At 48.1% G+C, this 25,980-nt stretch overlaps 1 protein-coding gene across 2 annotated transcripts in view; it reads right to left on the bottom strand.

The window, feature by feature from the left end:
• Astn1 (astrotactin 1) overlaps nucleotides 1-25,980 on the bottom strand; it is a 283,759-nt gene that overhangs the window by 37,976 nt on the left and 219,803 nt on the right. For both annotated transcript variants that reach the window (XM_027934944.2, XM_027934945.2), the window contains exon 16: nucleotides 24,624-24,812. In XM_027934944.2, coding sequence (XP_027790745.1) covers nucleotides 24,624-24,812 — 189 coding nt within the window. The remainder of the gene's footprint in view (nucleotides 1-24,623; nucleotides 24,813-25,980) is intronic.

The following is a 25,980-nucleotide window of genomic DNA, read 5'->3' as shown; positions in this document are numbered from 1 at the left end:
TTCCCCTCTCTCCCTTCCTTCCATCCTTCCCGGGACATTTCTCAAGGGCCACTCTGCTCCCCTCAGCCCTGATGGAAGCAATCCCAGGGTACTCTGACCACACCATATTAGACTGCACTGGGCATTGTGGCCTGGCTGTCCCACCTGCTTCCAGGGTGTGGACGTGCTCCTGGGTGCGTCCCCAGAGTCCAACTCAGGTATGTGGGAAGAGCGCTCTCAGTTTGGGCTGATGGTCACGCTGCTGCGTGTGGGTTGTCTTCTACCCACACTTTGAGGCTTCAGTCCGGCAGTTCAAAGTTTATCTGATTCCATTTTGTAAATTTGCCTCTTATGGTCCTATTTCTCGATTCACTAAATGTCTTTCATGCAACTGAAAGCTGATGGCCAAGGTCTTTCAGTTTCTCCCTCTTAGTCGCCAACAGCTGCCTTAACAAATCATCATGAGTTAGCAAGACCCATTTTCCCTCCGGTTCGGGGCTAAAAGTTTGCAACCAAGGTGCAGTTGGAGTCATGCTCTGGAGAAATAACTGTCCTTTCTTCTTCATGACTTCTGGGGGCTCCCCGCAGTCCTTGGCTTACAGCTCTCTCAGTCTAATCTGGGCTCAGGGGTCACACGGTTGGCTTCTCTATGTGTCTGTGTACATTTGGTATCTCCTTTTTCCTCTCAAGACACAGGTGCTGGATTCATGGCTTCCCCTCAGCTCCCATTCTAAGGCCCCAGGTAGGCGTGAATTCTGGTGGGACACTAACCAAGCCAGTGCCATCCACAGCCTTTGCATCGTCACTAACCACTGAGTCCTCTTTTCCGCAGCCTGTGACCACTCATCTACCAGCCACCTGGGGACTGGCCTTCGCCTGCTTGGCTGCCCCCAGGGAATGAAAGCAGCAGGAAAAGGAAATAAGCTTGTGGCGCATCCTGGTCCTGCTGCCCTGCAGCCCTGTGCTCCCGGCTCTTCAGTGTCACAATAAACCTGACTGAGCGATTCAGAGTCACAGCCTTGGGGACGTGGAGCTGCACTGGATTATTCCTGCCGTTTTGCCACAGACAGAGCACATGGGGAGATGGTGGGGGCTCGAGGTGGCAGAGGGGGGAATGAGGGACACCTGCGGGATTTGCCGTTTCCAATTCTCCGTTAGCAGAAAGACAGCGGGAAGGGTGAGCCAGCTCAGCAGGCTGCCGGCCTCCCCACACTTGCCTGAGATCCTGGCTCCCGACCTTGTTTCTCTAGTGTGGCAGGATGAGCCCGTCTGCATCCCAGGCCACATGGGAGTGAGGCTCCCCTTCTTTCCTGGTCCTTCCCAAGAAGGAGCCGGGAAAACTCTCAGAGGGATAGCCCAGGACAAGGAGAGGGAGAAAACTGTGACCAACAGAAACAGAGAAGCAGCAAGTGCCTCCGAAAGAGAGCTTCCAACACCAGCTTCTGCCTCTGCTCAGGTTCAGGGCTGCGCCCCTCCATGGAGAGAATGAACCGTGGTTCCCCCTCCCCTGCAGTGTCCTATCTCATCCAGGGCCACGCCTGGGTTCCTTTAGCTTTGCCAGACCCTGGGCCCAGCCCGGTTCTCCTCGTGAACCTGCCTCTTGGAGCACCCTGCCGGCTCATCTGTTCCCCTCCCCTACCCTGCATGCTCCTGCCTGAGCAGCTCTCTGTTCTTCAACCTTCAAACCTGTACAAGAGCACAGGGCAGGGAGCCCTGGAGAGTTCTGAAATGCATAAATCCAGCGTTTTACCCCAACTTGTTTGGGCTCCACATGATAAAACTGGGCTGCGTGCTGTACATCTGGCGTGCGCCTGGGCGAGGCCACTAGCATGAGTTACCTGCAGGCGGGAGTCTCTGGGGCAAATGGGGCTCCGGAGCCGGAGATTCAATGCCTTGCTGAAATGCTGCGAAGGCTGCCTTATAAATATCTGTAACTACCAAATGGTCTAGAAATTTTTAATAAAAATATTATTCAATAATAATACTGCTCCAACTGGCAAGGGAATGGTGTAACGGTCTCCATTTTCCTCTGGATACTCATCTGGCTTCTGTTTTTCAAATGAATTTGGATGTTAAATCCTTTTGCTGCCCCGACCAATTTATTCTGCAAATTAACTATATATGACAGAACTTAAAGTCCGTTACCACTTAGCTTTGCCTCACTGAAATTTATGCTGCCTCTCTGCCCACTGGAGCCACGAGCTCAAATAGATTGTGGCTCTGGGTGGTGATTTGGGATTCTGCACATTCTCTCACCTCGTGTGCCTCCTCTCTGGAGTTCTAAAATGCGCTGAGTGGGCCAGGCTCCTTTCACCCCTCGGTGACCCTTGCCCTCCGTCCTCAGATCTGCTGGTCTCTGCAGCAGCCTCTCCCAGCCCTAAAGCAGCTCTCTTTATGACTTCTAGTTTTACTCAGAGCTGCAACCCTGTGGGGTTTGGAAGGAAGACTCAAGTGGCTTGGGCGAGGTTTCGGCACCACCTGTAAATGGTGGAACAGCTGGACCCGGGAAACAGAGGCTTTGAGAGAAAAGGCTAAGGATGAGAAGAACATGGCTGCAAAGCCAATGGATGGATCTCAGGTCCATAAGAGAGTGACCAAGACGATGGAGAAACAAGGTGCCCTGCAGGTGACACAGCACAAATTGGTTCAGCTCTGGGTGGACCACACAGAGAGTGACTGTCATCATGGGGGGCAGGTAGCCAGACTGCAGGGCACCTGGGCACTGTGTCAAATGCACAATGTCTGAAGGCAACAGAGGCATTTAGGATGAATAGAAGGAGCTTAGAGGCAGGCTTAGCTGTGCTCTCCTTCAGTATCTAAGCGACTACATCCTAGAAATGGGGTCACATGAATTCTGTGTATTTCCAGAGAACAGAATTCAGATCCAAGACAGGAAATAGTGACAAGATGAGTTTACTGAGGTACAAAGTTTTATTGAGTGCCAGAAAGTTTTATATGTGCCAGAAATGGTACTCTGTGTCCAATAAGAAAATCACTCAGATAAATAAAGAAAAATAAAGCTCATTGTTCAGTATGCACAGGGTAGAGGGTGGACAGAGAAGCAGGCAAGGATATTGATAAGGGGAGTTATCAGAGGGGTGGGAGAGATGCTTTGGTACACACAGGAAGTGGTATTTAAGTCTATTCCAGTGGAGGAGATAGACTCCAGGAGGACACCTGGTTTCCTTGAGAATGATATTTGTAAGGGAGATGGACAGCCTTGGAGATGGACGGCCCTCAATTGGCAGAAGTATTTATGTAGAAGTTGGTCAGCTTCAGGAATGTCTTATGAGTTCTGGGTCCCTTTTAACAGCCAAAGGTTAAGTTTCTATCATTCTGGGACCTGATTTCGCATTATGTCCCAAGTTAGTGGACCCAGGAGTCTGCATTTCATCAGGCACCCCAAGTGACTCTGACTGAGGCAGGCTCTAGATGGCATGCTGAGTTTCACCACCCTAGAGAGGAATAACATTTTGTTAAATACTGCCAGAACACACACTCTCAAAAAAATCATACAAGTGGCGCCAATATGTAAAGGAGGGGAGGAAGTGGGAAGTAGACTCTTTAGGCAAACAATTCAATTGTTGATGGAGCCATTTTTAAAGCATTTACTCAGAGCCCCAGTATACAAGAGACTTAATTTGAAAACCACTGATTTGGATAGACTCTGGTGTTGTTGGCCTGAACTATTCCAGAATTAAGCCCACCTGCTCCTTAACCAGGAGGGTCACAGGGGTGGACCTGAATTGGTTACTGATACAAGCAACAGACTCCATCACTGGCCATGGTCACTTTGCCTCCCAAATGATGCCAGACTATAAGCACTGTGCCGTTCTAATTAGGAGTAAAGAACGAAAACCAGAAAACTTCCATACACTTGACCAAAGAACATATCTACTCATTCATGTTAAATCCATCTTCCTGTGAAGAAAGGACTTCACAGAGAAGAGAAAAAGACAAGACCCCAAGAGACAGCCCCAATCAGCAGGATGAACTCTGGCGGCAAGGGGGACAGATATAGATGCCAGTTCTATCCTCCAGACAATGGTTATAGAGGTGTGTGTGTGTGTGTGTGTGTGTGTGTCCAGATTAAAGGGTTAATTCATCTCCTGCAGTTGCCATGAAGAAAACTTTATCATTATGTCTAACCAAGATGGCGCTACAAATTTGTTACTCCCCTGAACACTTATAATAGTTAGTACTAAAACAATTACAAATGCTTAAACAATATAATTGAGTAGTCACCAAACAGGTCCTGCCAAGAAAGGTAGAGGCTATAATTAGTGCAGAAGGTCCCAGCTGGCTGCTATGATAACTGATAAAGATAGACAACTTGTTATTTTGCCCACCAAAGCGCCTACCACCAAGCTCTCTTCTATGGTGTAGATACAGTCTGAGTGTGCTCTCCAAAGGCTCCTATACTGGAGGTGTGGTCCTTAGTGTGGCAATGTTCAGAGGTGGTGGGAACTTTTAAGAGGTGGATGCCAGTGGGATATGCTTAGGTCACTAGGGACCTTGCACTTGGAGGGGATTGAGACAGCTTTCCTGACACCCTTGAGCTAGTTTTTGTAAGGGGCTTGACATGATGCCTGGGTTCCAAGGGCAGCTGGTGAAGCCAGCAACCAGCCTCTCTGGAAGTTGTTTATTAAGTAGTATTAAAAGAAAAGCAAACAGAAAAGATGCTATCGACCAGGCTGAACTGTACTTCAAATAAGAATACTCCACTAGTAGAAGAAGATTAAGCTTTGATCCTCCATGTCAGTCTTTTTAGTTTTGAAAGATTTCTCCTGAAATATAATGCTAGGTGGACGGTGTTGTCTTGGGGTAGATGGTATATAAATGGCAGCCTTGAAGGACCACCATCCCGTGTCTGGAATAATATTCACAATGCTTAGCTGTTGATTCTAAGGGAGTGCTAGGCTTTCTGGATTATCTTTTATCTTAACAGAAAATATGCCTGTCCCTCTTAGGTATCAGCAAGACCCAGGGGGTATCTTTTCCTGTCTAAATCTGGAATCAGAAACCCACAGAGAGATTCAGGCAATAAGCCACTTGGATATGTTAAGTCATGAATTCTATCTATCTCCAAAGTGTTCAGCTGTAGGATATTATATTTAATTTTCATTCCTACAGTAACAAGCCTACTGGAGGACAATTCAGATTTGTCTTTATTCTACTCTAGTGTCAAACAAAGCCACATAGTGGAATGCCTGTCCCCGTGTGCACACACATCCCTAATGAAACACCCCATGCCAGGGAATTAAATGGTGTTAAGCAAGCTGAGGGAACAGGACCCTTTTACCCAGTCAAGAAAATTCATTGCATTTCCAAAGCCCTGAGGCACATCTAACTTTATTTCCAGAAACAGCAAGAAGCACATTTTGTCAACGTGCTGAAAGTCCCCATCTCAAGATGGTCACTTTTCTTTTCTTTCTTTCTCATTTTTTCTTTTTTTTAGTGCAAATATTTTTAGACACTTCTTGTGCTTCTGTTTTTTGGTCTCCCAGGACCTTCTTTCCATCAAAAAGTTTGTGGACATCAGGTAAAAGTCAGAAGACCCAAACTGGAACTCAACTCAATTCTACAGAGCAAATACAAAGTTATTGACTGTCTATTTACAAGGTACTAGGCAGGTCCTCTGAATATACCAAATGAATTATGTGTAATCCCCACATCCAACGCACGTGTCATCTCACAGAGAACATAAGGCAGACAAACAAAATGTAAGTGTAGTTAAAAAGAGGATCAATAAGGACCTGATTCTATCAGGATGGTTAGACTAGGGAGGCTTCACCGAGGAGGGGCCTTCTGAGATGGGCCTCGGGGGAGCAGAGCGACCTCGGTATCAAGAGCTGCAGCGGCACTTGGCCGACTTTTTTTTTGTGAAAGGCCAGATGGGCAACATCTCAGACACTGGAGGCCACGCAGTCTTGGTGGCCTCACTCAGCTGCGCCCTTGTACTGCAAACACAGCTGCTGATCTCAGGTAAAGGAAGGGCCCGGCTCTGCTCCAGTTCAACGCTGTCTACGGAGCCTAAAGGTCAGTTTTACATATTTTCCACGTGTCACAAGCTGTTGTTTCCTTTTATTGTTTTTTTTTTTTTCATATTTTAGTCGTTTAAAAGGTAGAAACTGTCCTCACCTTGAGAGTCTGATAAAAACGGGCAGCAGACCAGCTTTGCCTGTGGCTCATTGTTGACTGATGACACCTGCTGCACTGACTCTCTGCTACACATGGATGCTTTGTTCTCCTCGAGCTCCCTGGATTCTTACACCTGCTCTAGGAAGTGGGTGTCATCATGTGCATTTTCTAGCTGTCCAGGATGAAGCTTATAGAACTAAAGTGGCACAGATCTCAAAGCCCTTGCTTCTAACTGCTGGATCATATTACCTCCTAATAATGGTAAGGGACACATGGAATGGTGCCACGGATATAGGTCTTCCCTAGTCGGAGGCACTTAAAACTCTAAGTCCTTTTAACAATGAGCATGTGTTTGCCATCATGGCTTTCTCAGGGTTGAGCCATTTTAGATCTCTGTAGTCATCATGTTCTATCTTTTAACAAGTCATACAGGGGATGGGTAGAACCCTTGATAACCTTTATTTCCAGAATATATCATCCCCCAGCATGTGTTCCGACTTCTCCCTCCTCCCTTGTTGCCTGGAAACGGCACCTGGAAGGTCTTGCTAGCCCCTGCAGGTAATGGGTATTCTTGAAGATTGAACTCTCTCCAACCACTCACTTTTCTCTTTCATTTCTCACCATTTTGAGCAACAATTCTATCCTACCTGGCTTCTTTACTGCCTCTTGTTTAAAAGCCATTTTAGGTATTAGAGAAGATGGAAGAAAAACAGGGTTGCCATGTCCCCTCTCCTGCCTGCTAAGGTCTCGCAGGTGGTGGTCTCCATCTTTCTGGGATCACCCTTCTTCTCTAAATGGAGCTAAATAACTTTTAAACTATCATTGGGCTTTTCACAGATGTTGGGGCACTAGGTTTCAGCTTCCCAGTGCTACTGACAGGCTTGTCACCACTGTACATCTACTGAAGCTCTGCTGTGTGGCTGGCCCTGGGCAGATACCGTGGGGAGCCCCAAGACAGCACAGGATCCTTTCCTCAATGAACTTATATAATCTATTTGGGATGTAAGACTAACAAGCATTTAATAGTCACACCAATAGTGATACCTGCTGCTCTTTATTAACATTTTCTATGTCCCTGGAATTCTGCTGAACACTTTGCATGTGTTCTATCAACTAGAAATCAAATCTGGACTTAGGAGAGGTTTATTCAAAAGGCTTATTGCCAAGATGGTGGTAGGGTCTAGCGCCCCCCAGGAAAAGGAACACTGCAGTTGGCATCATTCACTTGATCCAGCTTGTCTGCGAAATTCAGAAGAGTTGGGAAAAAAAGAGTTTTTGACATTTACAGAGAGAAGTAGACCACTCTAGGGAGAGTCAGGTTTGGGCAAGTGTGGTGACTGTGTCCAGCCTGCCTCCCAGGTGGCCGTGTGCTGGCTCAGGCAGAGGGTGGGCTGAAGACCAAGGGCCTGGAGCAAGAGAGATGCTTAACCAGAGTTTGATCAACTAGGCTTTGTTCTGATTCATCATTGGGACAAGAAATTCAGCTGAGCATTTATGATGGGACTTTGGAGAGACTGTATCCGGGCTTCTCACAGGTAAATCAGAGGGTCCCCGGGAGTCCCATCTGAGTCTCATGGAGAAGGGTGGTCCTTCACTAGAAATGAGTCTTTCCAGAGCACAGAGGGATGAGGGCATCTCTTAACCTGCAGGTGAAATTCAATATCGTCAATTCTCTGTGTGAACCTTACTGGTTGGTGCTGAAATGATCCCTAATTTAGAGATGACAAAATTGGGCAACAGAGAAATTTATTACATTGTCTAAACTGTCCAAAGTTACACAATTCTAAATAGAAGACTTGGAATACAGCGAGTCCTAAATTGCATGGTAGAGGGTTACAGGAGTTGGAAGAAAAGTGGGAGAGGTCGCCAGGGCTTCCTGAGGACATTTTGAAGAATGAGAAGGTGTTGACTAGGTAGTTAGGGATAGCAGGAGTTACTCGGAGAGAGGCAACACAGGAGGAGGCAGCCACAGAGTCATTAACTCTACGACAACAGGGGTGTTAACTGGAGAATGGATGAGCGCTGGAGGTACGTAGGCAGGGGAGGGCATGTTGAATGGACTCCTGAGGAACCAGGCCAGGGATCTGGGGCTTGAAGCAACGTTCGGAGCAAGCTTTGCCAGAAGCTAACCAGGGATGGCAAGAATGCCGAGGAATGATCTGGAATGAATGAATGTTTGAATAAAGGGGAGACTGGTGACAGAACAGCCAGGAGGAAGTGACGACTGCACAGGCTTGGAAGTCTGAGGGTCAGACTAGAGTAGGACCATGTGCAGAAAATGAGAGACAAGCCAAGGGGGTATCTTAGAAGAAATGAGAGGATTTGGCACCAGATCAAGACAAGGTTAAAGAGAAAGCTTCCACTCAATAGAAGCTGCATGATAACAAAAACTGAGTTTTTCTAAGTAGGTTTATCAAACTTCTGTCTTTATAACTTTTTAATAGCCATACTCAAAATGAATATAGATAGTCATGCTGCACTAGGACGGTACCACCTGAGGTACAGTTAGTCAGGTCGGTGCAAATCTTTGAAAAGTCTTTAAAATCTTAATGTTTACAAATCTCCAAGGAAGACATATAACATGCAGTGTTAGTCAAAAATAATTCAAATGCAGGGGCTGGGGTTGTGGCTCATGCTAGAGTGCTCATCTAGCATGCATGAGGCACTGGGTTCCATCCTCAGCACCACATAAACACAAAATAATGTGTCCACCTAAAACTGAAGATACATAAATAAATGAATATTAAAAAAATAAAGATAAAAAATAATTCAATTGCAGACCCCATCTCTTGTTAGACTCATGTGCTTCTGAGCCCACTTTGAAAATACCCCAACAGTGACATTATTGAGGACCTACTATGGGCCAACTGTTCTACCAGCCTTATAACTCTAGTCCTATAATTTTCTCATTATACCATTTTGCAGATGTGAACACTGAAGATCAGAGGTTGCAAACCACCTTTTTATGATCATTCAACCTCTGAGGATCTAGTTCCAACCCCTATCCCACCCTGGCATCACACTTCTTTCCATATTGCAGATGCACAAGATCTACAAAATCAGACTTTTCAGCTGACTCTGGAGCACCTGATTACTGGATTTTTCCGAGTTGTTTCGACAGGTCTGAAGTCCTTGCCTGTTATGCAGGATTTCACGCACCATGGGCCTGCTGATACTGGCTTCCAATCTATTGGCATTCGCCTGCCGTTAGACATGGCTTCTGGTGTTATCATTCGGATTTTAGATTACTCCTCTCTCTTTGTTCCCCAGAACCTGACATTTACAAACACGACAGCACAGGCAGGAAAGGGCACAACGAGCCATCTCCAGCTTCTTAATGGGCTGGCGTGGCACGGGGAGGAGAGGCAGGGCACAGATTGGGTCCCGATGTCTCACACGTCCCTAGAATTGACATGCACCAGGCCAGTGCTCGCAGTTGCTACCATCAAGAACCGTTTAGTGTTAAATTTAGAATAAAAACCAATTAAAAGATAACAAGGAAACATATGCTTGAAATGGCAAGAATCAAACACGACTGCTAGCTACTGCAGGGAAGCCTTGGTTTGGTTTTTTTTTTTTTTTGGTACCAGGGATTGAACTCAGGGGCACTCAAACACTGAGCCACATCCCCAGTCCTATTTTTGTATTTTATAAGAGACAGGGTCTCACTGTGTTGCTTAGCTCCTTGCTAAATTGCTGAGGCTGGCTTTGAACCGGCGATCCTCCTGCCTCCGCCTCCCGAGCTGCTGGGATTCCAGGCGTGCGCCACCACGCCTGGCCCTGAGTATGTTTTGCAAGCCTGAATCCTCCCTCACCCCTTCTCAATCTTTCACCCACATCCCTGGTTCATCCCCACCAAATGGCTTTCAGAGTAAAAACAAGTGGGAATCTTACTACAGTGGATGGAGTCACCTGTGTCTGAAAAAGTAGAGTTCAAAAAAAAAAAAAAAATCACTGTTAATTCTTCACCCCTGTACCAGGCCAGATGGCTGAGCCTGCCCAGGGCTCAAGAGGGCTTTAGAATAATGACATGGGCTGGTTCAAGGTGCTTCCACTTGGGATCGCTGCCAAAGCACCGGCGATTGCAAGGTAAGCATGCAGCTGCATACCTCGGTTCCCGTTCCTTTCTTAGATGTCGGGAAAGTGTTCCTGCAGCCCAGGAGCTTGGGAAAGGCACCCTAGAAAGGTGAGCTTGCTGCCTTTGGCGTCCCCAGGCTTGTCAGCAACTAGAAGCAAATTCACTGTCATACGCGGCAACAATTCTGCTACCTGGGGATCCACGTCAGTCAGTTTAACGTCTGGGCTGCAGATCTTTAGGGTCTTGCTGTGCCTTGCTGTGCAGGGCCTGTGTGGGTCCCTGGGAGATGTCCTTGGGATGGCTGTGCCTGGCTCCCCACAGCCTTGCCCTCCGCGTCCAGCAAGGCCTCCTACATTACTCTTGCACCCGCCTCCACTCGACAGTCCTTTCCTCTTCCCTGACCCTCAGCGGTCCTGCCTGACCACCCTCTCTCCAGGTTCCGTCTCCCAGTCATCCTCAGGCCAAGGCTGGCTGGGCTGCTGTGGCACCACCAGAGCCTGCCTCCCCTGCTGCAAGCCCTAGCACTCTCACACGCCCTGAGCATGAAAACCAGACAAGAGGGCACGGCTGGCTGGCCTTTTAGGCTTGTCCCCTGCATCCCCAACACGTGGGGTGGACTGGGCTTCCTCAGCCCTGGATTCACATGCCCTTTTCCACTCAGGACCCCTTTCCTGGACTCAGCCAGGAAGGTGTCCGCAGCCCGGCTCCCGCCTGGGACAGGAGCCTCTCTTTGGCACTTCCTGACCTCAGGAGTCTTAGAGCTCTGCCACTTTTAATTGTCATTTATGGGTTTCTGGACACTTCCCATATGCCTTATGAGCAAAGCGAAGGGCGGGATCTCACTCATCAAACCACTCCCAGCATTTCGTGTAGGGCTGCTACTCTGTCCCCACTTAGCAGGAGCTACTTACGGGGTGGACTCTCTGCAGGGGTGGGGTGGCGAGGTGAGGAGGAGGAGTAAGGATCTTCTTTTGTTGGCCCTCATGTTGGTGCTGCCTGTTAATAATCCACCAGCTAAAGGATGATCACGTCTGATCTGCCATCGTCACGGGCAGGGGTGCAGCATGGTAGGCGGGCCACAAGTCAGGGAGACAGGCCCAGGCAAGGAACCAGCCCCCAGAGCCCTCCATGTTTGCACGAGGAAAAGCAAACATGGAGCTTGGGGAGGCTAGGATGCCATGTTCTGGAGGCCTGGGTCCTGGTTTCAGATCTGCTGCCCTCCGTGTGACCGCAGACTGTGTCTTCACCTCCTGGGCCACGGTCCTGCCCCTTTGGAGTCTGGGGTGCTGGAGGAGACGTAGTGAACTGCTGGAAGGACTTTGCATCTGTGGGTAGATAACCCTAGGAGTGGCTCTATGTCGTGGCCCTGGCATCTGGGATAGCAACTCTCCCTGGACTCAAGGAACCGAGCTCTACTGGGCAAGGTGCCCTTTAGGGTGTCGTAGCTCATAGCAAAGTCATTGTGAATGAGCACAGCTCAGAAAGAGTCTTCACCACGCAGGTGAAGGTGCTCAGGAGTGACCTCCCTCCTCGTCCGTGGGGCAGATACTGCTGACTGTCGACTCCTGAGGACCTGTTCCCACTGTGCTTATTTCATGGGGCGTTTGCAGTTAGGATACTTCATAGTCTTCTGTGTGACCCAGGAAAAGTGTTTGACCTTAGTCCTCTCACTACATGACACAGATGCTCACTGCCTTTGCGACCTCCTGTGACCCTCCTGCCTTCCAGCTGCTCCTCCATGTCCCCTTTGCTGCCCCCCGCCTTCCCCAGCTGACCGCTGACTGGGAGCAACTCAGGGCTTGCTCCTGGCCTGTCTACCTGCTCCTCAGGGCTCACCCAGCCTGGGACTGTAGATGCCCCTTGAATCCTGAAGACGCACAGACTTGCACCTCTGGCTCAGGCCTGTCCTCTGAGCCCCAAACGTGGGTCTCAGTGGCCTGCTTGGCTTCTCCATGGAGGCCCTTTGCTCCTCGCCCCCTCCCGCCCGTCCCCTCCCAGTGCTCCACGTCAGCAGACTGCCACACTCAGCTGCTCAGCTCATCCTGACATTTCCTGTCCCCTAAACAAACCTAGGCCTGTCCTGGCTCTCTGTGTCCGCTGCCTGCATGACTGCCTCAGGCCCGCTGCCCCTGTGTCCACGTGGGCTTCATTAAGGACCTTGCCAGCCAAGTACATGCAGGACCCATGATCTACACAGATCCCCCAATATTGATTACCCTTGAAGAAAGACACTGTGGGCGGTTTTAAGTCGTGCTTCCTCTCTTTCCTACCCAGACTTATAGAATATTCCAGAGAGCTGCTGGTTCCCCCTCGTCCCCGTCCACATCACTGTGGTCAATGTCAAGCGCAGACCCTCCTGGGAGCAGCATCTATGGCAACACCCACAGAGGAGAAGTGGGACAGGTCTCTGCTCCTCAGGGAAGACGCAGAACAGGCCGAATAAAAACCCATCAGGTGTAAATGCCCCACATGTCAATATCCTAGACCCAATTACCCAGCCATCGACCGGCTCTTAAGACACTGGCGGGAGGGGCCGTGGCAGGCAGCCGGGCAGCGGGGGCACGTGAAGGAGAGGCTGTGTAGGCCCCTCGGTGGGTAAACCTGCCGAAAGACAGACCCCAAGGAACACGCAGAGCACCCAGGGAGTGCGGGCGGGGGGCCAGCCACAGGGGAAACGTCCCCTATGGCCGGCCCCCTGCTTCACCTGCAAAGCACACACTTGAGCTGGCAGATTTATGGAGAAACTGAGCTGGAGAAATGCTTCTTTCTACCTTTTTTCTTTCTTTCTTGGCTTTTGATTAATCAGCAAAAGAAAAACAGTCTCAGGGTCTCTTTGAACCTGTTTGGTCTTTGCAGCTGCTCTTAACTGTTCGGCTCTGAGCTGAGCAATGGCCGCTCTTTGCGCCAGGAGTAGCGTGTGCATGGGCTTCGAGTGCATGACCCGCACGGCAGCCTGATCCTGGCTAATTACATCACGCTTTAGCAGGAGACCCGCCTGACAGCTTTCTGGAACCCCAGGTATGAGCTCTGTTTGAAGCCCTTTGTCCCCTCTCCAGGCTCAGCAGGTGGCCACCACACCTTGAGTGGTCTACAGTCCTCCACAAAGCTGCAGGGCATGGTCTGGGTATCCAGCCCAACAGGTCCTCTCTCTCGAAATGCTCGATGTCACAACATGTCTCTCATTCAAACTTCACACTGGCTTCCTCCTCACCCTGCCTCCGACTCCTGCCCAGGGCCAGCCAGGGTGTCCCTTGTCGTTCTCCATGTCAAGCGTTGCCCTGTGAGCTAGGCGTCTTCTTTTATTAACCATCATTTGCCTCGTGCCTAGCACTGGGGCTGACCCACAGTAGGCCCTCGACACACTTTCTTAATGATGACATAAACATGGCAACCTTGCAAAAGAATTCATGGCCTTCCCTCCAGGGGCTGGGAATTGAGGTCCACGTACCACAGACTCTGCAGACGGCCATATGTCAACAATGAAGTGAGGGTTCACCTGGGAATGTTCAGGGAAGGAAGTTGATGTGACTGGAAAATCACCTACCTATTATCGGTAAGAGACTGACTGTGCGTCAGGGCCTTTGACAGCTCTAGTATGCATTTTGTTTGTAACTGGCCATTGGGATCAAGTTTGACAATGTTGTCACTATCCTTCTTTTAAAAAAATTACCTGTTCTTGCTGAATTTGCTTAACATTAGTTTTTTCCTTACATAGTTATTCTTTTTTCCTTTTAATCTTTATCTTCTATTAATTGAACCAACTTTCAAAGAGTTCCATGAGATTCAAGGAAACTGTCTCTGAGGACAGAGGAATACAGACTAGGAATGACCAGAAATGACCAGGGACCAAACAGATGAGAGGTTAGGCAAAAGGCATTTTGATTATTTGTGGCTTGAGGTCAAAATATTTTTCTGTCAGTTTAAACACAAGTTGTGTGTTCACCTACCACATATTTCCTGATCCCCAAGAACTTTCCTACTCACTTTCTAGAAGAATAACAACCCCAGGTTGGTGGTACACGGACGGGCCTAGTACCGCCTTGTACTGGACCACTGGATCTTCACATCTAGCCTCTTCTTTTATTGCCAAGTCCCTGGACAGCACATGAGCCACCCCCACCCCCATTCACACCTGGACATCTAAGAGGTGGAGGGACAACTGGAGCCAGGCTGCCTTTGGGGAGGTGAAGGTTGGTGAAGGGGTTGGAGTGGGGACTGCTTGAGAAGAGCTCTCGTGAATAATGTGTTCTCACTTCCCTTAGAAGGAGAAGAAGAAAGAACACGGTCCTCACTCATTTATCCACCCGGAAAATATTCGTTATCATACAGATGGCATAATGCTTCCTCAGAGATGGGGTAGAACAGGGAGAGAATGCAGAGACTTGGAGGTATGGCTGCCACCTTTCAGCAACTGTGAACCCTCTATGGCTCTGAGAAGGCAAATGCTCCTCTAAAGCAGGATCATTAATTGAAACCAGGAAAACATACGAATCCAATGGAAACATAAAAATCACTCCATTAGATCCCAACCTCCCATAGACACCAGTGATTGAGTTGGGATGTAGTTGCAGTCAGTCCCACCGGTGGGGCACCAGGGGAGCTGGCCTGCGCATGGGTCCAGGGAACCGGACTGAATCCCAGGTCAAGGGAAAGGCTGGGGGGCTGGGGCTCGGTGGTGGAGCGCTTGCCTGGCATGTGTGAGGCCCTGGGTGTGATCCTCAGCACCACGTGAAAATACATAAAATAAAGGTCCATTGACGACTAAAAATAAGGAAAGGCTGGTAGAGCTGGACACCATGCAGGCCCCGCCAGTTCCTTGACACCTAAAAGGAAGTGACCCCAGGCTGCTCAGCAGAAAGCTCCCCCCGGGGGCCTACGCTCATTCTTTTGCTTCTCACCCCTAAATCCCCTCTTGCTGCAAATGAAGGTTTGATCCTCCTGTTCCAGTGGCCTGGTTAGAGATCTGTGACTTCTGAAATATATACCTCGGTTGTCACTGTGAAGCGTGGGCACGTTTTACTGATATCCCTTAATTTTTTTTTTTTTTTTATCAGTAGCTATTTTGTTCAAGAACAGGGAGGTGAACTGCAAATTTCATTAAAATAATGGTAATAACAGTAGAAATAATCAATAGTAATAGTAATAACACGAACTCCAATACAGTAAATGCTTACAAAATGCTTTACATACAGTGAGTTCAATCCTTACACAACCTTATAATATAAGTATTAAATCCCTATTTTACAGACACAGAAACTGAGGCTCATGGCCATTAAATAAACTTCTCAAGAGTCGCATCTAGTGAAAATTTCTATGTAATTCTGTCAGACAACCTTGCTACAAGTAGGTATGTCAAACCCCTTCCACGGCAATATTGGATGAATTAACCTATTTAGCCTTGAGTCAGGCATTATTAAGTGCTGCATTCTGTTATCAGAAATAGAAATCATTTGCCGAGTTTTATAGAGTCACAGAACATTAGAAGTAGAAGAAACTTTAAGGATAATCTAATTCAAGTTCATTATTATACAGATGAGAAAATTATTTTGAAGAGGGTTAGGTAATTTATTCAAGGTCAGATGTCTGGCTAATGGCTTAGCTGAAACAAAGACCTCAGTTCTGAATCCCAATCCAGCACTCTTTCCCCCAACAGCTGCCTTAGAGCAGGATGGACACAGGTGCTCACCCCATAAGATGGGAAGGCCAGGGAGGTCAAGTTGGATTCCCATCTTCACACAGACTCTCACCTTGCACTTCCCTTGTGATTCCCCCACCCCCAGCCCTTTATTTCTTGTATAGATAATCTGCTGTGGAATGCAATGCATTCCAACTTGATCAAGATAAAAACCTGGTAGGTAAATCTCTGCCTTGTAGTAGGAAGTCTCTGGTTGTGTGCTTATTTCTCTTGGTCTGGACCACCGTGGCCAATCCAGGGCACATGGAGCTAGCAGCATGTTGGATAAAAGATGAGCTAACAAACCGCCCCATTTTAGCATGTTGAATCTAGCCAACAGGACAACTCAGGCCATGTCCCATCAGAGAACCCAGGCCTCTCCTCCATAGTCACGTTGGGTTTCAGTCTGATATTTAGCAATTACCTCCTACGTGGACTCTGTTATTCTAGGAGCTAGGGTTCTGTGTTCCCTCTTTGATGTGCCTAGGCTCTTCTGCCCCAATCTTTGCCTGGTTAGCCCCTTCTTATCCTCCAGGTCTCCGCTCCAAATCACCCCTCCGCACCACCGTTGAGGTCTTCTAGGGGCCTGCCTCCAGACATGCGCTCAGTCCTCCAATCCACTGCCAGCACAACAAATGGCTTCAGTTTCCTCATAGTGTACATCACTATCTGAATTTCTTCCTTTCACGTATTTGCCATTTTCTGTGTCTTCTTACTGGGATATAAGTTCTGTATAAGCAGAAAAATTTTCGGTATCATTCATCATCATGTGCTCAGTGCCTAGAACTATGTTTAGGTAGAGAAGTGATGATAAATGAATGAATAAATCCATTCCCAGGGAAGCAATCAATCAAGTTATGCAAGCAAAGCTTACACATTTGGAGTGGCTGAGAATAATCCAGGATACAGTACAATTAACTGCTAAGTTGTAAGACACTGACTATATGTTATTCCCATGAGTCAGGCCCATGGTTAAAAAAAAAAGAGATTTTGACATCACCACCAGAATTTGACATCACCACTATCCAGTTCGTGGTTTCCAGAGGTAATAATCAAATAAATGAGAATCTCTCGTGAATACTGTTTTAAGCACCCTAGGTGGAATCTGCTTGAGGTGGTAGCAGGAAGACAGTGTTGCCTCGAGTACAAAGCTAAAAGAAAAAACAGCTTATCATCTTTAATCCTGGTGTTGGCATATTGCCAATGCCTTCCAGAGCCCGCGGCTGAAGACAGCTCCATGCTGCACACAAGCCTAGTGATCAATGGCTTAATCAGAAAAAAGTCTTGGTCCCAAGTGAACGCTATTCAGAACTGTCATCCAGCCTGTGCCACTCTGCAATAAGGTGACACCAGGACATGGCCCTGGAGGCCACCTGTCCTGCTCCAGTGTTGACACTCAGACCCTGGACAGGATGGGTAGGGATGACTGCAGAAGCCCCTGCCTGTCAACCTTTGAGAGAAGAGAATGGTATGTGGTCTGGAGTGAATGGCTCTGGCAGCAGCCAGCAGAGTCAGGGTTTGGACCTGCAGTGTTCCCCCAAAGCTCACATGTGGAAGTCTTGGTCCCCAGGGCAGCAGTGTTCAGAGGGGACACTTTGGGGAGGTGATTAGAGCATGAGGCTCTAACCTCATTAATGGATCAACACCTTGATGGGTTCATAGCTAATGGGTTATTGGGAGGCAGGAGGCATGTTAGGAGGTGAGGCTTACCTGGAGGCAGTAGGTCATGGGGGGGCGGGTGCCTTTGAGTACACTTTATTCCTGGTTCTTCCTCTTTCTCTCTTTGTTTCCTGGCTGCCATGAGATGAGCAGCCTCTGCTGCCACACACTCCAATAACCATGTTGTCCACAGACCCAGGAACAACACAGCCAGGTGACCATGAACTGGCCTCTGAAGCTGTGAACCAAAGCTCACCTCCCCTTCTCTTCAGTTGTTTTTCTCAGGTATTTTGTGACAGCTACGGAAAGCTGACTAATACAGGGAGCTTGCTAGAAATACAGAATCTCAGACTCACCCACATTTACTGAATTAGAGTCTCCAATTTAATAAGATCCTATCTAATACACATGCACATTAAATTTTGAGAAATGCCACCAAATGGGGTAATGACAACCACTCCAACAAACAACCCCGCCCCCCGCAACAACAAACAACAAAATATCCAGAAAATTCAAGGTGAATGACAACACATCCACCATGAAGTCTAATGAGTATTGACATGTGGCCCCAGTCTGGTGTCCTGACCAGGGTCCTGGCTCCATTATTTTTTGATACCACATTGAATTCTTCTTGTACACTCATCAGACGACATGGCATGAAGTCATACCTAACTGAGGACCATGGGCACTCTTTTTAGTCCCAAATCAGCTACTTACTAGCTTGATGACCATGTGCAAAGTGCTGAAGTTTTCTGAGACTTTATTTTCTTATCTGTCAATGGGGAGGATAGGATTTAAGTGACATGTATATTAGAGGATTAAATGACAACAGCTATGCAATATGTTTAGCAAAGTGGCTCCAAGTAAGCCCTTAAAAGCTGGTAGCCATTTGGTACTATGGCTTAGCAACTTCCTCCTTCGGCCTCCAGATTCGGTCAGTCCTCACACATATGAGGACATTCTGTGACATCCTCCTCAGGCCTGTGTACCCACAAATGTCCCCAAGTAGCCCAATTCTCTAGGTTCTCTGTTCACTACAGAGGTTTGCATACAGCAGGTGCTCAGCAAACATGTGTTGAATGAATGTATTAATCACATAGAGCAAATAGCTGCACACCTTAATGGCCTTGCCACTTGAGGGCTGACTCTGTGTGTAAGAAGACCCTTTCGAGCTGGTTTGCAACCCAAGGGCTGTAAAACCACAAAGCATCATAGAAACACGCTTTTCCTCCTTAATGCATTCTGTAAGCTTGTGTCCTTAACTTGGTCAGATTCTTAAGCCACATGCCACAGTTTTACACGTTAGCCTCCTCATCAAATGCACAGGACTAAGTCTTGGCTGACCAGCACCTGGGATCAGGAGGAAAGTGTGATTCAGCTGCTGCTTTTGATGCATCTGTAGCACAAGTCTGTCCGCCATCTTGGAAAAGGGAAGTTGAGCCTGTCCTGTGCCATATCCACATAAAAACAGAGTGGCAGAACATGGAAGATGTGTCACCCTGTGGGGGGCATACAAGGCCACAGAGGCACCTTCCTCTCTTCTGTGATCATAAGATGTCTAGATGTCACCTAGGGGAAGGAAGAGGAAGGCATACGTCTCTGCTTTCCCCAAGGCAAGGAGACCACTGGATAGAAAAGGAGTGTGGGTTATGGATTAAAGTTGCCGCAGAGGGCAAAACCTAGCCTACTGCCATCTGTCACCCAGATGACCCCACTGACACTCTCCAAAAGCAACGGTAAGAAAAGGCAATGGCAAAGGGCGGATCTCAAGCAAGGATGAAGGAAGGCGGTATTGGAAGAGGAAGGGAAGACAGACCCATGGAAACCCAGTCCTGAATGGAGCATAAAAATCACAGATGGAAAGAAGGTCTCTGGATGCTTGTGGACCGGGTGGAGGGGTGAATCTAAGCCTTGCCAGGTGAATTCCAGGAGGGCCCACTTTTCCTTGACCACTTCTCTGAGATCTTCAGCTCTACAGCTCTTTACTTGTTTCTTCTGAAGTAAGAAAAGATAAAGGATTTGTTCCTTTGTCAAACTGTAGACACTGTCAAGGATGAAGTCCCAAAGATCAGTAAGACATGAGCTTGTTGTTTTGTACTTTCTCCCAGATTTCTGTCCAAAGTTCAACTTTCTGAACATAGGATTGTGTGTTTTGCTTTTTTTTTTTTTTTTTTTTTGGTAGGTTAACTTTCTAAGTCTTTATTCAAAATAACAAAATTTTCAGAAAATATTTTTTACCATTTAAAAGAATTATATTATAAAAGTGGCAAATGCCTTTTGTGGAAAAAGCAATGTAGAAGTTTTTGAACAAAAATTAAAAAAACAAATAAAAGTCCCTTATCCCTATCCCCAATCTTGGTGAAAACAGACAATTTGCTCTTATATATAAACAAAATTATTTTGAGATTATGTAGACACAGTTCTCTACATACATTATGTCTGTGTCTGTGAGCATGTCTAAGAATGTGTGTGTAGGGCTGGGATGTGGCTCAAGTGGTAGAGCGCTCGCCTAGCACACGTGGGGCAATGGGTTTGATCTTCAGCACCACATAAAATAAAGATATTGTACTCACCTAAAACTAAAAAATAAATACTTAAAAAAAAAAGAATGTGTGTGTAGACAGAGGGGGAGAACTTGAAGGATCATGTACATATGTATGTATGTGTATGATTTTTTTTTTTAAAGCTGGACCCTGATCATATCTCTTTTCCTACAATTTGGGTGTTTATTATCTCCAGACGGGTAGACCATAAACTGGTAGTAATGGTTGTCTGATCGCCTCTGGGAGTGGAACTAGATTCCTGGGAAATAAGAGCAAGAAGATTTACTTTTCATTTTGTGCTGTTTTATGTGTTTTGAATATTTTAAACAAACTCTTGAAATTAAAGAAGAGAAGAGAAATACAGTTAGTGCTGTCAAGACTGTCACTGTGGGATCTGGTCCTGCAGGGAAGGCAGTGTGGAATGTGGAGCGCCCTGGGACACAGCAGTCATGAGGGGCTGATGAGCAGGCAGCTCTGCCTGGAGCACCAGAGAGGCCACCAAGGGCCCCGGGGCCGGTTCCCTGGGGCAGGAGAAGGAAGTGGCAGGGTGGAGGTGGAGTGAGGCCAGGGTCAGCCAGAATGCGCATCCCTGCTCTGAGACTCCAGTGGAACCTCCACGCCCTCTTGCAAGCTGGGAGCTCGACCCAGGGAGGCTGAATTTGGACTTCCGGCCTCAAGAACTTCCGAGAATAAATTTGCTTTGTCTTAAGCCACCAGGTCTGTGGTGATTTGTTACAGTGGCCACAGGAAGCTAATACAGAGAGTGAAGTCATGCTGCCCACGCAGAGCAGTAAGGAGTTAGCAGGGGCTTCACGCTGAGGAGCGAGGCCATTAAATCGCATTTTAAAAAGGGAACAGATGGCGAATTGTTGAATGGAGTAGAGTGGCAGGAAGGGAAGCCACGGTGATACATGAAGGAGCTACTTCAAATGTTTTTTTATTGACACATAGTAACTGTACATATTTATAAGGAATAATAGGGTATTTTGATTCATGTATACGTTAGGTAATAATCAAATCAGGGTAATCAGCATCTCTAGCACCTTAAATCTTTCTCGTTTCTTCATGATAAGTGCATTCTTGCAGCTATTTCGGGACACGCTGTGCCTCCTTGGTAACTGCCTTGGCCCCACGGTGCCATCGCACACCAGCCTCCCTCACACCTAACGGAAACACCATGCCATGGACCAATCTCTCCATCACCCCTTGCCCCCGACTTTCCCCAATCTGAATCCCTTCCATGAGCATTGGGGGTGTGCACTCACGCAGCTGAAGAAATGAGAGAAGACTGCGGAAGAGATACCAGTGGCAGAAAGGACAGGCCTTGTCATGGCTGAGTGTGACATGGAGGAGTCCTCTCTCTACCTCTGACCCATCGGAGGAGGAGTTCACGAATCTTCTAGCAGATATGACAAAGAGAAGAGATGCTGACCATTGAGGGGTCTGTGGAATACGCAGGTAGAAAAGGAAGTTCTGACGCTCGGGAAACGGAGGGAATACGGGTGGGTGTCGAGGCAGATGCAGGTGGACTCCCTGGACAGCAGAAAGGAACAAACCCCCCTGCCACCCTTTCCACAAGTGCAGACAGCTTCTCTAGAGAAATAAGGGCAAGAAAGAGCGAGAAAAAAGCCAAAGGCTTATGAAGAGCATCTGAGCAGACCCGCACTGGGGCACCCGGGAAGAGGGGACTTTTGAGGAGGAACTGGCCAAGGACAGACTCTTCAGCTGAGACGATGGAACGGTCCTGTGGAGCATGGAAAGCAATAACTGGAAGAGAGGAGAGGAGTCCAGGGTGTAGGAAGAGGTGCCCAGTAAAGCCCAGGGGACTCAGCCCAGCAGAGGGACCCTTCCCACTGTTAGTACCATCACCAGCATCATCACTGAGAACCACAGAAACCGGGAAAGACAACCGTGGCTACGTCAGCTCAGCTTTAGGCTCGGGGAGTTCACAGCTGGACGAGACACGGGGTCTACTCTTGAGAATTTCAAGATTTTGTAGAAAAAAGGTGCTACTGTTTGGAAATGTCCCCAACAGCCCATCTGCTTGCTTCCCAGCCCCTGGTGCTTCTGGGAGGTGGGGGAGCTTCAGGAGGTGCAACCTAGGGGCAGTTTTCCAGCCTTGGGGTACGCCGATGGAGGGATCCCAGGACCCTAGCCCCTTCCTGTCTCTCTCTCTGCTTCTCAGCCACCATGAGATGAGCAGCTTTGCTTGACCACCTGCTTCCTGCCTGGATCTGCTGCCTCTCCACGGGCCCCAAGGAAACAGGTCCAGCCTACCGTGGAATGAAAGCTCCGAAACATGAGGCAAAGCAAAGCTTTCCTCTTTTTAAGTTGATTATTTTGGCATTTTGTTACAGTAACAGGAAGCTGACTAACACAGAGGAGGACACTGTTCCCAAATTTATAACCTGAGGATGATTTTCACATAAAGGGGCATTAATAAGGCCTGATAAGCTAACAGACCTGAGGGACACAGAGAACAGGACATATGCTCTGGATAATTAACTGGACTAAGTCAAACCACTTGGCCAATTCTAAATTTCCAACCTATAAGTCCTGTGCTCTTTCCAATTCATTTTACCACATGAAACTTATTTCCCTATTCAGTCTATAAGCGATTTGGGGTAACTGGTCACAGGTACAGAGGCAAAGACTAGAGAAAGCCATTTCATAGAAGGATTTTAAGGTGAGAGCCGGTGTGAACCCATCATCAAAGGGCAAGTCAGGGCAGGGACAATGCCATCAGTGCCCTTGTCAACCCAGGGCAGAGTCCCATTCTGTGCTAATCCTCTCTGAGTGCAGAACAGTGGAAGAAATTCTTCCTTTGCCTTAAGAACTCTTCATTCTTAATGAGGAGGCTGCCTCATGCAGGGGTTTGGAAGAAAGGGAAATTATTGCCTAGAAAGGAGAAAAATATTTAAAAGTTAGAAACAGGCCAAACGACAAGACAGACAAATCCTGTGATGTCCAGGTAAGGCTCAGAACGGAGGCTGACGTGGAGATGGGTATCCCGTAGGGATCACCAGTCGGGCATGATTAAGCAGACATGCTACATGTGGGAATATCTTTTAAGATGAATAAGAAGCACAGAGGTATGAGAATCACATCTCAGACAACTCAAGTCCACAGGTGGACGGTGTTGCCACAGTCCAGTGGCTGAGTGGTGAGAGAGGCTTCAGATGGAGGGATGTACACATAATGCTAAGCAGCGGGTAGCCTTTGCGCGGGCTCAGTGTCCAGCCCCGAGGATGCTGGCATGCTCCAGAGAAAGCAGCAGCTCTGGGTAAGTTCAGCCTCTCCTGTCCAGAAACCCCAGGCCCTGGCAGTCCCTGGACCATGGCAAAGAGGATTGGGGGGGTTTCAGCCTTTTGCTTCCGTCCCCAGGCTCTGGCATGGAGACATAAGGACCCTTTGCCAGCTGGAACAGGGCTGATGGACATTTGCTTACATTACACTGCTCTCTCGGTGAATTGGAACCCGAACAATGTAAAGATCCTGAAGTTTGAAGAGATACCAGAAGCCTGCGGTGGTACCACTGAGTTTAGAGGAACCAGGGCTTGCGGGGAAATGCCTGCAGCAACCATAGCCCAGGAACAAACCTCTTGTGTCTAAGAGAAGGGCCGAGCCAGAGGGAGGTGGTCATGCCTGTGCCACCTCTTGAGGAGGCAAGTCAACAACACGGATGGCACTCACGGAACCAGGAGCACCTCAGCCATCGGAGCTGGTTTGCCCCTTGTCTCTGAGGAAGCCTGGCGGCTGAGCCGGAAGGCCATCCATTTCTTAAGTTTCCTTGGCTAACTACCATGTGCCCTTTTGCAAGTTGCCCGTCTCTAACTTGGCACCACGGGAAGACCAGGTGGATCCGCCCAGGAGGAAGCCTATGAATGGCAGATCTGAAGCAGTCCTGGGCGATCAGACTGCAGCTACCTGGCCAGTGCGTTGGCCAGAAGATGCGTTCAAAAGGCTCCGGACATTCCAATTCTTGTAGTGACTCAGACTGAATGTTAACTCTTAAGAGAGCGGACAAGGTCAGTTGTGACGCTGTCAGAGCCATATAACCACTAACCACTAAGCCAACGGAGAATTCCTCATAACACAGATCAACAGGACACATGAGCCCAAACACGGACAGGATGGCATGAGAGGGGCTCATGAGTGGCTGCTCCAACTGTCTAGCAGTGTGTGGGGTTCTTGGAAGCAGGAGGCTGGGGTAGACAGAAACATTTTCCTCCTCTCTCCTCTTCCATGACAGCAGTCATTCACAGATGGTGAATGGATGGTGGCTGTGAAATCCCTCAGCAGATTCCCTCTGTGGTAACACAGTGACCATACGCTGCGACATGGTCCTGCATCTACAATTCCCCCAAACACTCTCATTTGGAGATTTGGTTTTAGCAATCAAACCTTCAAAATTCCAAGGGTGGGAACAGAACCCTGAGGGAAATCCGGGTTCCTGCTTTCTCTGCAGACGCCTTGAGGGCGGTGTGGGGAAGGCGCCCAGGCCACCAGCGCCTACAGGGGTGTAGCTGCTACAGCGCAAGCTACTCACCTTTACTGATGTCTTCGTACTCCAGCCAAAGTCGCCGCTGGACTTGCTTATTTGGGTACCAGATGGAACAGGACTCCTCAAAGCCATAGATAGCTTCCTGGATGTAGTGGTTGCCAAACTGGCCCAACAAGGCCACAAAGTCCGCACGAGACGTGGCCCCATCCAGGGAATGAAGGGCATTGTTGAAGGCTGCAGAGGAACATAGCCCGAGAGTGAGTGAGGACCCACATGTGGCCTCTGGACCCCCAGGCACCTTAGCCCGACTGTGGCCCAGAGTAATGTGGAGAGCTGACTGGGACCACCAGTGGGTGTTTCTATGGGATCAATCAGACCTTTCAGCTGCTGGACAGACACCTATTCAAACCCGCTGGTTGGTGCAGGTTAAGCAGAACATGGCCAAACTTCCACTCCCATATCCCTTAAGTAAATGTGTCTCCCCCACACTCTGCAGGTCAGGACATTAAGCCAATGTAATCTGTTCAAATAACGGCATTGTAAGAAGGAGAAAGAAAAGCAAAGTCTAGAATGGAAACATAAACACTAGCAGAGAACATTTCCCCTCATAAGATGAAGCACTGTTTCTTGGAATGTGTGAGGGAGGGCGTGTGTGTGCACCTGGTCACAACCTAAAACATCTCCTAACTGTTGCTAGTGACCAAAAATGGAGAGCCATAGAGAAATACGACCCTCTGCCTTTAGACATGGATATGGGCAATGGGCAGACAATGGAAGGAAAACAGTAGGAGCAGTCACTAACACACTGCTTACATTTTATGTCAGAAAATCCAAAGCAAAAGGACCGGGAAATGACCACCGGAAAAAATACCCTGTTTGCCTCCTCCCTGTCCACCCCAGCCAAATCTCCTTCTGTTTTCTGCTGTTCCTTAAGAGAATTACACTCATCATAAAAGACAGCCTATGGTAAAGTTTCCAAATCCAATACCTTCTGAATCCCCACACATGTTTCATCAGGGCAAGATGGAGTCTAGCTCAGGCAGGAGACCTCAGGCGCCAAGTGCACATCACTTGGGACACCATTATGTGACTTTAAAACACTATGGCAAGACATCTAGCCCTGGTGCGCACAGCATCTGTGCCGTGTGCAGACTGAGTATGTGGATGGTATAGTTTTACTGTGAGTTTTCCCAGAATGAAGAGGGGCTCAGTTCCTCCCAGATGTTCTGTACCTGTGGAGCGTCCTTCATCACCATCCTAATCCTGATCCCTTCTCTCCAAGAATACTTGCAAATTCAAAAGAAAAAAATTCTGAGTTCTCTTGTGCCCTGTGGAAGGGTTCTAGATCCTTAATGGGTGATGCTTCTCATTTAGGAAGTGTCACCTTTGAAAGTGCATATCT

Source organism: Marmota flaviventris, chromosome 12 (assembly GCF_047511675.1).
Source record: "Marmota flaviventris isolate mMarFla1 chromosome 12, mMarFla1.hap1, whole genome shotgun sequence".
Lineage (NCBI taxonomy): Eukaryota > Metazoa > Chordata > Mammalia > Rodentia > Sciuridae > Marmota > Marmota flaviventris.
Note: the sequence above shows the minus strand (reverse complement) of the source record. Positions and strands in the feature narration are given on the sequence as shown.